The sequence below is a fragment of the Schistocerca americana genome, chromosome 4 (genome assembly GCF_021461395.2).
Source record: "Schistocerca americana isolate TAMUIC-IGC-003095 chromosome 4, iqSchAmer2.1, whole genome shotgun sequence".
Taxonomy (NCBI): domain Eukaryota; kingdom Metazoa; phylum Arthropoda; class Insecta; order Orthoptera; family Acrididae; genus Schistocerca; species Schistocerca americana.
Genome location: NC_060122.1, coordinates 779130597 through 779147702, shown reverse-complemented (window position 1 = coordinate 779147702; position 17106 = coordinate 779130597). Strand labels below are relative to the sequence as shown.

At 37.0% G+C, this 17106-nt stretch overlaps 1 protein-coding gene across 1 annotated transcript in view; it reads left to right on the top strand.

The window, feature by feature from the left end:
- The window catches only part of LOC124613966, a 520281-nt gene extending 503610 nt beyond the window's left edge, over window positions 1–16671 (top strand). The window contains exon 13 of the mRNA XM_047142754.1: window positions 13547–16671. Coding sequence (XP_046998710.1) covers window positions 13547–13577 — 31 coding nt within the window. The 3' untranslated portion in view covers window positions 13578–16671. The remainder of the gene's footprint in view (window positions 1–13546) is intronic.
- Window positions 16672–17106: the final 435 nt, after the last annotated feature.

The window sequence follows — 17106 nt, the reverse complement described above, 5'->3', positions numbered from 1 at the left end:
GAAATTTTATGTACGCACTTAGGCTTACCATACGTCTGGGATTAGCCTGGGATGTACTGGTTCTTTAGTCCATCATTGTAAAAATGTGCTGGGTTTGATTTTTTAAAATCCTGGACATAAATGTTCAACATTGCATTTTTAAACATTCTCGTAAGGCCATTCCTCTCTCAGCCGAACATGAAGCAAGCACTCATCAGTGGAGGGGGAGGTGTGGTTCCACAAAAATTTTTCTCTTAGTCATTTGCAACATAACAGGGACAGTGTGTCACCTACAAGTTTTTGATCATTTTATCTGTATTTGATTTTTGTCTTGTCATTTAGCAATGGGCAAGAGAAAGTGTGTAATTTTAACCTATGACAGGAATACAAATTTTTGAAATTATGTAATGGCAGCAATAATGAATGTGTTTATTGCACATTATGTACTGCAAAGTTTCCTGTTGCGTTTGAAGGTTAGAGTGATATGAAAGACCATGTGCATACAGCTAAACTTAGGATTGCTATTAATCCTGCTCCTTCACAAAACAAGAAATTTCTTGAAGCTGAAGATAACTGTGATCTGGAGCATGCCACTAAAGAGGCTACTTGTTCAAACCACACTGGTGGAAAGGAACACCATTTCCAAAAAATGTCATGCCTGGTGAAAAATACAACTGAATAAATAAAATTAATGTTTCAGTAAGCTGTTGTAACTAATTTCAAATATATTTACTGGGTCGGACCCAAAAAAATGTGTTAAGCCAATAATATGTTTACACACAGTTGAAAAGTTACTGAAATATCTTGGTTGTTTTTACTCAAGTATTACATATATTAGTTAAATAAGTGTAACAACATAGAATTTCATATCCACATATAAGGCACAAAAGATACATGATTACACATATTAATTAATAGGAGTACATTAGCAGAAAAGGAGTTTACCTAGAAATACTTTGATAGTTACAAATATCCATGTAAAGAGATCATTTGAAGCACCTACAGATTTGAGCTGTGTTCCAGATATTCATTAATGTTGTAGAAGCTGTTGATTGTTGGTAGATCTCTTTAGTTCTCCTCTGAGCATATTATTCTTTTGACCTTACCCAGCAATGCAGTGTAGAAAATTTTTGGTCTTGATGTATTGGTTTTGTGTGTATATTCCTATGAAAGTCATCCCCAATTCTTGTTTGATAATTGTGGACCTCACTGTTTATAGCTGAAAGCCCTCAATGAGTCATAATGAAATATATTTTCAGATATAAATATAGGTGGCAGTATCATGATATTTATTACTTAAAAAACAAAAGCAAAATGGGGATAATGGAATGTAGTCTGACTAAATCAGGTGATGCTGGGGAATTACATCAAGAGACTTGCGGTACACGTCTGTTAGAAGGGGGGCAAGTTCTTTCGCATACTCTGTGTAGAATCGAATTGGTATCCTGTCAGGTCCAGTGGATTTTCCTCTGTTGAGTGATTTCAGTTGCTTTTCTATTCCTTGGACACTTTTACAAATAATAGTTATTGTGATCTGAGGTTTCTAATGCCACACTTGTCTTTTATAAACCAGTAATACTTTGACAGCTTCAGTCTGCTTCGAACACTCTAGTTACAAAGGAGTCACTTATTATGTTAATAAATTGAGAGGCACTATTGTTAGCAGTACATTTATTAATTTTGTTAGAGATACCATCCATATCCCACCTCATTTTACTCTTTAGTTTATTGATAGCTCTTTGTACTTCTTTGGGTGTTACTGGATGTAGCTATTTTGTCTTTACACTTACTGGAATTTCTACCTTTATGTTTGGATTATATTTATTTGTGATCAGGTTTTTATCTTCCTTAATGTAATGATAATAAATATATTAGCTATTACAAATGGATCATTGACAACTTCATTTCTGTGTTTTATGGTGAATTAATTACTTGATGTATCACATTTTCCTGCAAGGTTTCTTCATTGATTTATTTTTCCCCTTTCTAATGTATGAATCATTATATTGCTTTTTTGCACCTTCTATAGCTTCCCTGTACTTTTTCCTACAGCACTTCATGTGTGGTTTCAGAGCAGTTTTCTGTTTGCATCTTTATATAATATTCAGAGACTTTCTGATGACATTTTGATTTCGCTTGTTATTGATGCATTTAATTTCTTGTATATTTAGTTCTCTTCAGAGGAATGAGTTATCATAACGGTATTTATAATTAGACAAGCTGTAACTTAGAAATGTAAAATATAATGTAAACTTTTGTATTTCTCTTAAAAAAGTGAAAAAAGTTTCTTTTGTAAACCTTGACATGTCTCCTGTAGATCAAATCAAATAATTGTATGTAATGAGATGAATAAACCACATAACACATAACATAACATAACAAGAACATGTTGGATTTTACATCCACAAAACTATAGGTTTCATTGTCCCAATTTACATTTTTAACGTGACATGAAAGACCATAATGTTGCCATCATTAATTAATCTTCTCTCTACATATTTGTCATTGTTACATTTCGTGTGTGATACCTCTGTGATATCTTTAAAGTTAGTGTAATTACTTAATGGTTTTGATTTATCAATGAATATTTGGTCAATAGTAGTTTCACTTTTGCTGCTATACCTGGTGGTATGTTGTAGATCATTGAAATACTTAGAAAGAAAACATTGAGGACGATTGAACAAAACAGGACTAAGATATAAGGAAGCAGGTATCGTACACCAAGTAACGTCCTAATTTCTTTTCAGAACAGCATCATTTTTGTATTATACACTCCCTGCTTGCATCTTTCTGTGTATAAGGTAATAACTGCATGTTGTTTGATCACTGCATTTCTAAGAAAAAAGACATACAATACATAGCTTATGATTAATCTTCCTCGTCCAACATTTACGTCACAGGTGAGTATATTACCAGCTAGTTTATTGAAACACTTCAGACTTACCTATAGATGAATCATTGTTAAATTTCAGTGTAGCTACTCTGCAGCACTCTGCAGCAATAGTTCCTTGTGTTTTGTTTAAGAAATTCGAGCTTTGTACTAGTTGGTTTGGCCTCTGTATCAACAATAGAGTTGTACTCTTCCTTCTCTTTGACCAGATTACATTTTCCTGAACCATGACATTCATGCCCATTTCATAAGAGTTCTTCAGGCTGCAGAAAACAGTGTGATTTGTGATCACGTGTGTCCCTCAAGAATAAACATTGTTTAAGATATGTGATTTATTGAAATGCCTTCCATAGGTCGCACTTACAGTGTCTGTCTCTCTGCTGGTGCCAGTCACAATATTGATATGAATTGCAATATTGTCATATGATAATGCAGGATGGATAAAGGCTCCCACTTCTGCGGATGAGGTGTCCATTATGGCGGCTTGTGGTCCACCTTACTGGACAAGTGCCCTTGGGGATCACCAAAGACCTTTATTTCCGATGATAGGGCTGCAATCCTTTGACCGAGAGTGGCCCTTGCATGTTCTATCACATTAAATCTGGGGAGTGACCTGATCACTGAACCCTTGATGTTGGCGTGTTGGAGCTATTTGTCTACTTGGCCTGCCTTGTGTATGCAGGGATTATCATCCCATCACGTGAAACCCAAGTTCATAAGTGCCACAAGAAGTACATACATGCTATTGCCGGAAGTCATTCCCATGTTCCAAAGCTCCATTTTACTCCAGGGAAGTACTTGCCGTGATATGCACGCTCCGAACATGATGTCACTGTAGACAAGAACACAGGCACCACCACATGAGGCTTGTGCAACACTGTTGGCAGGATTTTAATGTCTGACAGCTGTGTGCCAGATGAACAGATGATGGAAATTGTTTTCTGGACTGTACTGTGACTTAGTCTTCAGTAGGACACTACCACGTTGCTCATAGAAATGCTCTTGGGAGCAAGACACCACATGCATCAGACTACCAAGTGCCTTTGTACAAGATAAATAAATCTGGTAGGGTCACCGAGCAAAGCAAATAATGCCCAATCTGATAAGAGATGTGTGACCCAGAGCCTGCCTCTGGGTATCTCGTTTTAACAAGTGCTGTGCTGGTTGGACAACTTTGTGCACTTGTGACAAGATAATGATCATTGCACTGAGTTATGGCATGTGATGATCCTTTGATTTTCCTACCTCTCAGAATCTGCTTCACGTTTCTTGCAGCACACTTCATGCTCACTGTGACTGCCCCCTAATCTGTCAATGTTTCATCTGCAGATAATAACATGCCGTAGTTTTCACTGTGCCATCCTGCTTTCTTGTGACTTGAATACCTTGTGGCAAATGCACACTACATACAGTGATAACCACTATATCCAGTACTTCTGCTTGCTTAGAGTGTTGCAGATGCTCTACATGGTCTGTTACTGACATGCTACATATATCACTTTTTTGTGTTATTGTGCTATAGTGTTGGTCACACAGTAGCCTATTGCCGTGATGGTATACATTTTTGTGTGTCTCAAAAGTCACTTACTTTATTGACATGAATGTATGACACTTGTTTGCAAATTTATCTTAACATTTATGATTTTTGCACTTTATTGTTAATAAGATTCCAATCATGGTATGGTATTGTCTCTATACCGTTCTCTGTTTCTGTTCCATTTCACAACAGTTGTTGTGTTTTAGGAGCCAACTGTTTCCTAATAAATCCTGCAGAAATATTGACGTAGTATTATTTTTTAGGTTGTCAAAGGGCATTACCTATGCAGTATTGAAACTTCCTCTTATTAAGTATATATTATCTTTGGTATATGGTTCTTTCAGTTGTGTGACCCAACTGGAAAATGGATACCATCATATTTATCATTCTACTCTTGAACTATACTGATGTATTAGACATCATGTAAACATTCGTTACACATTTCGTGTTACAGTTCGTGTTTATTAAATTTGAAGCTTCACAATATTCTTTATGATTTTGTTTCCAGTGTTTAAAGATCCCTTGAAGTGCTCTTTTCAAGATGAAACACATGATAAACAAGTTTGTGGCTGTTCCTACCTTTTCCTTATGTTAATTACCGGAGATAAATACTAATAATTATTTGATTATGTGAGTTGTACTCGGGGACTGTGATAGGTTGCTTTTTTTTATGGGGGTGGGATATCTGAGATGTTCCTAATCGTCTCCTAATGTGGTTGTTGTTCTCTCAGGCCAGTATGGAGACTACTGATTCACAAGATTATCATTTTGGTTACAATCTCGCCTACTCCCACAGAGTTTGCTCCATCTCTTTTTCTTGTAGGAGCCTGTATCACGGAGGAGTAATACGTAATGACTCATAGCTAAGAAGACTTCAATTTAATTATATTTCAGAGCTGGATTTTATCATGCTTGGTTGCTTTTGTTTGACTATAAACAGGTTAATGACAACTGTGTTGTATCACACAGCTATTTACACATTATTAAGTACGGGAATACGCTCTGCATAGGTGTCAATTAAGCTTGTTGGTTTTACATAGTCTCCAGTCAAGTAACTTGATATTCAAACAGTCTCCGTTAACAAATTTTATAATTACTCTCTTCAAGGATAAAAATTGATTCCTGTAGTTGAGTTGTGATCCATGTGTAGCACTGGGCGTGTCATCACATATCATGTGGTTCTGAATCATACATACACAGTGTCTGTGGTGACTCTTGACTACTGGTGTTGTTTCCCTTCAAAACAATGTTTGTCTTCACATCTCTCACTGGACAATCCACTTTTGTACCCTTAATCTAGTCCTCAGCAGCTACCGTCTGCTCACTGTCTTGAAGGACTTCCCAAACATATTGTATTTGATTTGATTTGATTTGATGTATTTCGTGTTCCATAGGTCCAGCTGTGTTGGATACACAAGGACATGGAACAAGTCAGTTTTTTACAAATACAATCTGATAATCTTATAGCATGTACAGAAATTTGAGTACATAATTATAAAAAAAATTATGCAGTAAATTCTTTGGACAGCAATACAGAAAAAGAAGATACATATTGTCTTAGAATCATTAAAACACTACAGAAAACAGATACAGAGCTCAGGTTAAATAACATTCTTAGTGGCATTATGTCAACTTGTATTATATAATATTAAAATATTACAATTTATTTAGTTAAAAATTCATCTAGACTGTAAAAAGCTTTTTCTAGCAGAAATATTTTTAGTGCTTTCTTAAACTTACTGTTGTTATGAATCTCTGTCTTTATTTCGGGAGGAAGAGCATTGAAGAGTTTTGCTCCAGTGTAGTGGACACCCTTTTGTACCAAGCTCAAATTTCTGAGCTCGCTGCATATGTAATTCTTCCTCCGTGTGTTATGCTCATGATAATTACTGCTTGGTTGAAATATCTCTATATTTTTACAAACAAAACACATGAGAGAAAAAATATATTGGCATGTAGTTGTGTATGTTTTAAGTTTATGAAAACTATTTCTACACGAGTCTCTTGGGCGCAATCCACATATAATTCTTAAAGCTCGCTTCTGTGCAATGAACACTTTCCTTGCTAATGGTTGGTTGCCCCAAAAAATAATTCCATACTCAGTGAGAGATTGAAAATAGCCATAGTATGCCACTTTTGCAGTGTTAGGTTCAACACATGTAGTGACAACCTGTAAAGCATAGGTAGCAGAGCTAAGCCTCTTACATAGATCAATAATATGTGAAGACCAGTTCATTTTCTTGTCAATGTGCACTCCAAGAAATTTTTGTTGTTTCCATTCTTACTATTGGTTGATTACCACATGTCACACTTCTCTCTCTCTCTCTCTCTTTTTCTGTTTTTGTACAGATTTGAATAAGGCTGTGGAGTCACAGGCTGCATTGATATAAATCGTAAATGGCATGACTACAGGCATACGATAGCTCATCAAGAGATATCTCTTGTATTGTGTATGTAACGACAGTCAAGGCAGTTGCCATATATGTTCGCTTATTCCAAAATTGGTGCTGCATTCCATGTGAATCTCAGGATTCTTGGTTACGGCAATTCCATATTCTCTTAGAATCAACAGAGCTGTCCAAAGTGAATATGTGGATTCCCATTTCATGGTGGATGATTTTGTAACAACATAATACTCCAACAAACCATAAACATGCTTAATAAGCATCTGTGAAAATTTATATGAAGTGCTTAACTCAAAAGCAACTTTTATTGTTGGGCACAAACATCAGTCAAGTGTGTATACATCATTGTCAGTCTCCTTAAAGATACCCCCAAGTGCATTCTTCAGTTGTGGCTTACATTAATGATATTTTTATTTATTTATCTTTAATCATTTTGTACAAGCAACCAGTAAAAAACACACACACACACACACACACACACACACACACACACACACACTATACTGGTCCTGGCATTTATTCTAACATTTCTTAAACTCTTTTATTTTTTTTATTTCATTTTCACACATAACAATTATCCCTAAACTATATATCCGCTTTTGTAGTTGCAGGAACTTCAGATGACCTTTACTGTATTCTTTATTAAAATAGGCTGCATCATCTGTTCATCTGTAAATAACTATGTCACTGCAGCTGACTTTGCAATTTTTTAATCCTTTTGAATGCATTACTCTAGAAACGGGGTCCATGAAACACAAAGCAGATATCCTTGAAATCTGTTAACAATTCTGATGCTTGGCAGCCATAGTGAAATCAAACAGTGGAAAATTGGGGTGCAATAACACCATTAATTATGATAGAGTGCTGTTAACTACAGAAAGGAGGCACTGAACAACAGAAAGGCACGATTGTAGACTGCTGGATTTTTTAATCCAGCAGCCTACTTCTGCATGTGCTCGTCTGCTGTGCAGTGCCTCCTCTGTGCTGAATAGTGATCTGTATCACTAAACAGCTAAAACTGTACACAGTCCCAATTGCAGGTCTTCCAGGAGCAACAAAAATTTGTTATCCAGTATTTCATATAATTATTGGTCAAATTCAAAAAATTGAAACACTATAATCATATTTTAAAAGCTTAGCACACTAACTCGAGTATTAAAATTAGAAACTGTGTGTATCTCTTGAGGCAACATAACTCATGGCATATAAAATTCACAGACTATATTCATACAGTAATTGAGGATGAGAGCACTTAGTGATTTACAACAAACTTCACACATAATTTCAAACCTCTACGAAACTTTTTCTCAATACCACCTCCCACAAAATGAAAGGAACAAAGCTTGTCACTTACTACATTTTTGCTGTTGGTACAGTAAAACTTCAGCACCAGGCATGCCATTTTGTTTTATTTCTAGTTTACTGCTAACAGTATTTGCAAAACAGTTTGGAGACAGTATCCATATATATCACTGATTGTACATGCAAAATTATGTTATTGTATGACACAAAGTTCAGGAGATATGGCATCACATTTCTTAAAACATAGTGTGAATTATTCAGTCTGTACTCATCCAATGATAACATGTGAAGCTGATTTTAAAGATCGGACTTTGATTCTTTAAAGAACTGAGTTTGGGGGAGTGGGGGGTGGCGGTGGCTTATTGGTCTATTTTGATTCATGTTGTTAAACATAGTAAAATAAATGTCTAAGTGGGAAGGTAACTGTGTATTTTCTGATCACCTTCTCGCTATTTTAGGCCCAATTAAGTTAGTGTCTGTCCAGTATCAAAGAATTTTACTAAGAGAATTTCACTTCATGTGTGACCAACTGTAAATCTGCATAATTAGTCAAGAAGTGCATAATATGAGTTTTGTGATGTGAATTAATGTGCTGATTGTGAGGAAATTGTTTACATTTTCAACTGATTTAATGGCTGTGTGCTGTGCAAAAAGTCTATGTCCCCTTATCACAATGCTGTTTTAGTAAACAAACATTATAGTTTTGAACAAAATTGGGTACGTCTGTTGTACCCCCTTTATGCAGGTTAATCACCGAAAGGAACTAAGAAATACTACTGTATTTGATATTACTCTATTTATCCTTATTCTTCTGAAATAGGTATGTTAATTTGGCTGCCTGCTTTCTCTGTACGTAAAATAGGTAAAGGCTACCACTAACCTACAGTGGATTGTTGCACAGAGCACAGAAACATGCAACATAAGACAGCACTCACACTAGCTTTTGAGCACTAGTTCTTTTTCCAGCAGAAGTCTAGCCTCGACCAGGGGCATGTGCGTATAGCTGCCTGCATGGTTGTATGTGTGACTTTGTTTACTTTTTCTAGAAAAAGAGTTAGTGCTTGAAAGCTAGTGTAAATGTTGTTCTTCTTATAGTGTTATTGTGCTCCATGCATTGATCCTCTATAGGTGAATAGTTGCCTTTCCCTTATTTTATATTTTGCTCTATCTGGGAATTTCCATTTTCGATATAAGACTCTACACTTAGAAAATGATTTCGTTATTGCCACAGCACTGGAGTTCATGTGAGCCTTATCTATTTTTACTCACCATGTAGAGGAGATGTTGAGTTGCAGACAGGCACAACAAAAACGCAGTTATGCATTTGAGCTTTTGGCCAAAATGCCTTTTCTAAAGTAGAAAACAAACACACATTCACACAAGTACAACTTAAGGATGCACGGACACTGTCTGTGGTTAGGGGGGATGTGCTGCATATGGCCAGCTACCCCTGATAGGAGAAGCCATCTATGGGTGGTGGGGTTAAGGAGGTGGCTGGGGTGGAGACGGGGAGGAATAGCAGGATAGGGGTGGGAGAAAGTGTAGTGCTGCTTGTGGGAGAATGGACAGATGTTGTGGGGATGTGGTGGGGCTGGGAAGTTTGAGGAAGCAGGGGGCAGAAAAGGAGAAAATAGGGGAGGGGAAGAAGATTAGTGGATGCGTTGGTAGAAAAGGAGGCTGAGTAGTGCTGATGTGGGGGCAGGGAAGATAGGTTGGTGAGGATGGTCGATGCAGGACAGCGACCAGTGTAGGTTGAGGCCAGGGCCATTATAAGAATGCAGGATAGATTGCAGGGAGAGTTCCCACCTGCGCAGTTTAGAAAAGCTGGTGTTGGTAGGAAGTATCCAGATGCCACAGGCTGTGAAGCAGTTGTTAAAGTGAAGCACATTGTGTTGGGCAGCATGTTCAGCAACTTGGATCATCCAGCTGCCTCTTGGCCACATTTTCTTGGTCAGACAACTTCTTAGTTGTCATAACGATGTAGGAAGCAGCAGAGAGATTGCAGCTTAATTTGTAGATCACGTGACTGCTTTCACAGGTTGCCCTGCCTTTGGTGGGACAGGTGATGCTTGTGACAGTACTGGAGTAGGTGGTGGTGGAATGATATATGGGTCAGGTCTTGCATATAGGTCTATTGCAGGGATATGAGCCATGAGGAAAGGGGTTGGAAGCAGGGGCAGTGTAGAGATGGACAACAATATAGTGTATGTACAGTCGATGGTGGATTACCGCTGTGGGAGGTTAGCAGGTAGGATATTTCTCGTTTCAGGGCACAATGAGTGGTAGTCGAAACTCTGGTGGAGAATGTGATTTGGTTGCTCCAGTTCTGGGTGATACTTAGTCATGAGGGGAATGCTTCTTTGTGCCTAGATGGTGAGAATGTGGGAGGTGGTATGTGACTGGAGAGACAAGGACTTCTCCATATGGAATGGTGGCAGGTGGTGAAGTTCAGTTATTGCAGATGATTGGTTGGCTTGATATGAATCGTGGCACTGATGTAGCCATCTTAGAGATGAAGGTCAACATCGAGGAAGGTGGCTTGTGTGGTTGAGTTGGACAAGGTGAAGCAGATGGGACAGAAGGTGCTGAAGTTCTGGAGGAAAGTTGACAGGGTGTTGCCATTGTCAGTCAAAAAGAAATGGCTCTGAGCACTATGGGACTTAACATCTGAGGTCATCAGTCCCCTAGAACTTAGAACTACTTAAACCTAACTAACCTAAGAACATCACACACTTCCATGCACGAGGCAGGATTCGAACCTGCGACCGTAATGGTCACGCGGTTCCAGACTGTAGCGCCTAGAACCGCCACTCCGGCCGGCCCATTGTCAGTCCAGATCAGGAAGATGCCATAAATGAATCTGAACCAGGTGAGGGGTTTGGGATTCTGGGTGGTTAGTAAGGATTCCTGTAGATGACCTAGAATAGGGTGGCAGAGGATGCTGCCATCCTGGTGCTGATTGCTGTTCCACACACTTGTCTGTAGGTGATACTATCAACAGTGAAGTAATTGTGGTAGAGGATATAATTGGTCATGGTGATCAGGAAGGAGGTTGTATGTTTGGAGTAAGTCGGCCATTGGGAAAGGTAATGTTCAGTAGTGGCAAGGCCATGGGCATTGGGGATGTTAATGTGTAGTGGGAGGTGGCATTAGTAAGTGATGAATGAGGCACTGTATGGTAAACAGACAGGAACACCTTCCTCAATGTTGACCTCCACCTCAAAGATGGCTACATCAGTACCTCCATACAAATCAAGCCAACCAACCACTAGCAATACCTCCACTTCGACAGCTGCCATTCATTCCATACTGAGAAGTCCCTCCCATACAGCCTAGCCAACTGGGGTCTTTGCATCTGTAATGATGAGCAGTTCCTCTACAGATATACCAAAAGTTTCACTTAGGCCTTCACAGTCCGAAATTGCCCTCCCAACCTTGTACAGAAATGCATCTCCTGACCCTTGTCTCTCTAGTCACCTCCCACCTTCCACATTCCCATTGCCCAGCTACAAAGGAGCAATTCCCTCATGGCTGTGTACCAAAAAATACTGGAGCAACTGAGTCACATTCTCCACCATGTTTTGACTACCTCTTGTTGCGTCCTGAGATGAGGAATATCATACCTGCTATCCTTCCCACCCCTCGCACAGTGGTATTCCGCCACCCACCAAACCTGCAAAATATGCTTGCCTGTCCCAACGCCACCCTTGCTCCCAAACTCTTGCCTCACAGTTCATATCGCTGCAATCAACCTAGATGAAAGAACTGTCCCTTACATCGTCCCACCACCACCTACTCCAGTGCGGTCCCTGGCATTGCCTAACCCATCAAAGGCAGGGCAAACTGTGAAAACAGTCACGTGATGTACAAACTAAGTGCAGTCACTGTGCTGCTTTTATGTAGATATGACAACCAAAAAATTACCTGTTGGCATGAATGGCCACCAAGTAACTATGGCCAAGAGACAGTTGGGCCACCCAGTTGCTGACCATACTGCCCAAAACAACATGCTGCACTTCAGTGATTGCTTCACAGCCTGCACCATCTGTATCCTTTGTACCAACACCAGCTTTTGCAAAGTGTGCAGTTGGAAAAACTCCCTGCGGTATATCCTACATTTACATAACCCCACTGGCCTTAACTTTGACTAAACCCTGTCCTCCACCTATCTAACCCCTGCCCCTGCTCTCATTCCAGCACTACACAGCCTTCTATTTCACTGACACTCCCACTAGTCTGTTTTCTCTTCTTTAAATCTCGCCTTACCCTCTCCCCCCTCCCTCCCTCACAAATTTCCTGACTACATTTAACAGCCCTACCGTGTGCTCACCATGTCCATGCCTGGTCCCATTGTGTTTATGATCCTGTGTCTATCTTCAGATCATTAAGAAAGTCTATGTAGCTCCTCATAGAACGTATTACTGAAAAAACTACAGTATGAGATGTAATAAATAATGCATCCACTTAAATGGTCAGTTGTTTCAAGGGACATCTGTGATACCTAACATAGTATCCCATAATGATTTCATTTTTATGTATTGAGATTGCGGTCTACATATTAATAGTACTCTTACTTTCAAATGTAAATAATGATGTAACTTTTATGGAAAAGGTAGTCATCTGTCTATTTTATGTAGCAGATCTTACTCGTGAATTTGCGCATCTGTTCTTTTTTAGATCAGTCTGATGGTTGTAATGATTAAAAATAGTTATTGAATGGAATAAAAAAAAGTTTTCGTCACAGGCTGTTTTGGTTTCCATGATCTTATAAATTGTCTTAGACATAATTTTTCTGCAGGTGGCATGGACTTAAGTGTAATTGTCTCCATTACCTAAGCCCTAAAAACTAAGTATTTATTGTTCATCTGTTGCTTCATGCTTACTGTTCCTGTGAGTTGTCGAATATACATTGTCCATGTATTTAAAAAGTGCGCAGTGTTTTCTGTTATATCGCAAACAGCAATTTACTGACACAAAATTTAGATAATTCATTATTTTTGTTTACTGTGATACTAGAGCTCCCCAGCACAGTTTTTATTAATTCTATTATCTCAAGACTTATTAGTGATTATCACACTTAGAGAGCTTTAAATTCATTTCCTGTATGTGTGTATGTTGTGAGACTCTTTTGGCGTGTGGATAATTCTTTATAGGCCATCAGAAAGTTAATGTTTGTTCATGATAATCTGTAAAAGCAGGGGAAGGAATAACAAATCTGGACTGACTTGTTTCCATACACGTATTTGTTTAGCAAAGAAAAAGTATAAATTACAGCTTACAACATAACATTTAATGTCAGAAGTAATGTGCCACCATTATTCTTTGATAAGACATTGTACTAATTTTAGATTACAACCCTTCTGCAAGTAATACAAACCTGTACTGTTGCATTAGCAAGTTCCCATGTGTTAATAATATATTTCACTGTTTCAGGAACAACATAAGAAGCACCAGATACTGCTGAACAACCTCAAAGAAGACCGTTATAATATACATAGTAATAAAATCAAAATTTGTAATGTTAAGCAAGATATTGGTGTGTGAAGCATAATAGATATCACAAACCACACTGGAATCATGGGTGGATGGTGAAATTTGTGAATTTTTTTATGCATACATCAGAGTAAATAATAGTTTATACACAGTTTATGATTTTAGGGAAGTGATTCTAAACACTCAGGGATTTCTGTGTAGTTAAGAAGGAAAGTTTGGTTGATATTGGCCAGTTTTTGCAACATTGTTTTGTAGGCAACATGTATGACAATTGAACATATAAAAACTTATAACTTTAAATTCTGTACAGCCTTAAATTCAAACATGAGCTGGATTCATCATGATAATGCAGATACTTTGAAAAATGAAACTCCATGTTCTGGAAATGCATAAATGAGGTACATACGTTTCAAAATTTTAGTAAGCATTACATGCCATGATATTTTTATTAGGGGAACACATCTGGGGCCACAAATTTGATTATTGCTTCCTCTTTCTACTATTTTTCGTCCCTGAGTAGGTAGTACATTGACTTCATTTTTATAGAAAAGGCTAAAATGTTTACAAAAAGTATCAGCTCAGTATTTTTGAAGTAAGTGGGCTTTGTAATCCCACATTGACTGCATACCTGACTGACACTGAACATTTATTAAAATGAGTTGACTTAATATACATACAATGGATATGAGTAACTGTTATAGTTTGTTAGTAACAACCTAACCCAAAAAGGAGAAAAGAGAAATAACATTATATCATTATATATCTGCTCAATGTCATTACTTACTATATAGCACAGCTTATCTCCTCTATCTTTGCAAGAGGAAAGAACTGGTGCAAAAGACTTTGCATTTTTATGTTATTTTTGTAGTATGGAATTTTGTACTTTGCATAAGTGTTTTAGTTTTGGGAATTACCTTTTTACTCTCATGTATGCATTAGAATGAAACATCTTTGTACCTGACTTGAATTTTCTCATACATTGTAGACTGTTAAAAGCGAACTGAAATTTTTGGTGTTATTTCACCAACCATCCGACTGAATATTTCATATATAAATTAAGACAGCACTATGCGCAATATATTCCACAATTTATATATTTCGATACACATGTTTAGAACCATTCAGTCTGTCCATATAATCATCAGATCTCAATTTGAAGAACTCACTTAAAACCATGTTCCTGTCATGTTTCCCTTGTTACTGTCCTGAGGAAAATTCTTTTAGCATTGTGCACTGAGGTACTGAGTTTTATGTTATACCCGATGACATGTAAATGATATATTTGTTAAAAATAATTTGTGTATCATTGAGAGAATCAACTAGTCAGTGTGTAAGTACTTTGTAATGCAGAAACAGAAAAGTCAATGAAGTGCCTTCTGATTGCAGAAGAATAGTTTTAGTATGTATGACTTTGTTTTCCACCCAGAAACTCCAGCTTTGCTGTTCATCATACAGTCAGTACTATACCACCATGGAAACTTCAGTGCCCCTACCTTGCTTAATGAAGATCAACTCCTCAGAGATTACCAGCAAGATCCTATAGTGTGTGTGCCAAGTTAAGAAAAACTGATCAGTGTTGTTTAGTGGTCCTACCTGCAAGTTAAGTACAATGACTTCACACATAAATATCCCAGACTTGAGTTGTGTACCTCCTGTCCTAAGTGACTAAAAAGACTGTGGTAGTGAAGTGTGAGTGAGTGAAATTGTTTTAATTGCACTGGAAACATTTTATTTAAAGGGCAATGAATATACTAACTGCTCAATATGATCGACATAGACTGATTTCAAAAAGACTGAAAATGATAATATTTAACACAGCAGCAAATGTATAGTGAGCTTTTTGCTCTGTGTATTCAAAAAGTTGCATTTGATTTGGTTGGAGTCAGAGGCTAGTGGTTAATTTACTGTTTAAGAGATTTTTACAAGAGAACTTTTATACAATGGAGATTATAGTACATCGTATAATACCTCACTGTGCAATACATTAAAGTGATGCTTGTGAAAAGGAAGCAGTAAGTTTCATTCTTGTCTTTTATGTCAGCTGTTATGCTGCTTTATACACGTGTTCTTTTTGTATAACTGAAACTGCCTAAATTTGATAGTAGTTGTACGACTGACATAGCATCAGACAATTCTTGTAATGTAACTCACGGCCTTGCCTCATCCCGTGTCAGTGCTTTGTGTTCTTGGACATTCACCTTGTTGATTATTCACAAGCTGTTGATAATAAATTCTGGATTATAATAATTTGTGTCTGAAAAGATCTATCCTTCATAATGGAATTGTAGTTGTCTATATGAATATCTAAAATTTGTAATGATTGTTTGCTGATTTACCTAACGAAAATGAACAAAGGACAACAGTTATGGGTGCATTTAGTTGTTTTATGCACTTACCCCTAACTACAGATGTAATAGCTCTCAAATGGCACATAAACATACAGCTGTAAAGTTTTTTGGACCATTGCATGACTGTGTGGGTGAACGTACTAAGGGCAATTGTAATTAAAACACGAAAAATAACTTTCTTGTTGTACATTGTAAGTAATCATATTGTCTCAAATTTTGACTGGAAGTTATTTTCACATTCATGTCATGTGGATTATGTAAATTGTAGTGTCAAGATATAATTTAGAAATTTGATTTTTATGTTTCTCTGTATTCAGAAATTGCAAAAATATGATTATTTAATGTACAGGAATATTTAAAAATTTAAATTTGCTATTTGTCGTGGGTAAATTGACTGTGTGCCTTCCAGTAAATGTTCAATTATTTTCAAATGACTCAGTGCTTGGATGATTAAATAGTATTTACTCATCTTGAAAAATCATAAACAGAGGAATAATTGTATGAGAGAGACTTTGTGAATCCTTTTTGTTTTATTGTTGAGAGTGAGTAATGATATGTAATTGTAATGTGACATTTTTCTAGTATATTAAAGCTTCTGACTCCTAGCCACAAAATCAAATTGCTTTGTTAAATGGAAAAAATCATTAATATTAAGACTGTTATAATTACTGTTAAAAAGTCTGAATAATAAATAAAATTTTATACCATTGACCATCATATTGGATTTTAAAACATTCTCTATACGTTGACATTAATGTATAAAATTGAGATATCTGATAATTTTTTAATGGACTGTGATGTAACAACTGACATCCTCTTTACGTCATAAGTTTGAAATGCAGATGTATATTTCACATGAGGCCACATTCTACTAGCTACCTTCGGGTTCAGATTCCTGGTGTGATGATGTAATTGTCATTCCCTGGATAGATCTGAATTTTTTGATTCAAATTTTCTTACTATTGAAGGAAATACAGTGCCCATTTGTATAATGGGAAAAAAATATTTTGACTGTTGGACAGCAGATAAAGTTTAATGGATCTTTCTTAAAATTTTTAAAGAAATGAACAGTTCACAGATTGTGTAAAATATTTCCTTTAGTACGCTTTTGTTTTGAACTAAATAGTGGCATAAAGTTGTATTTGTTATCAC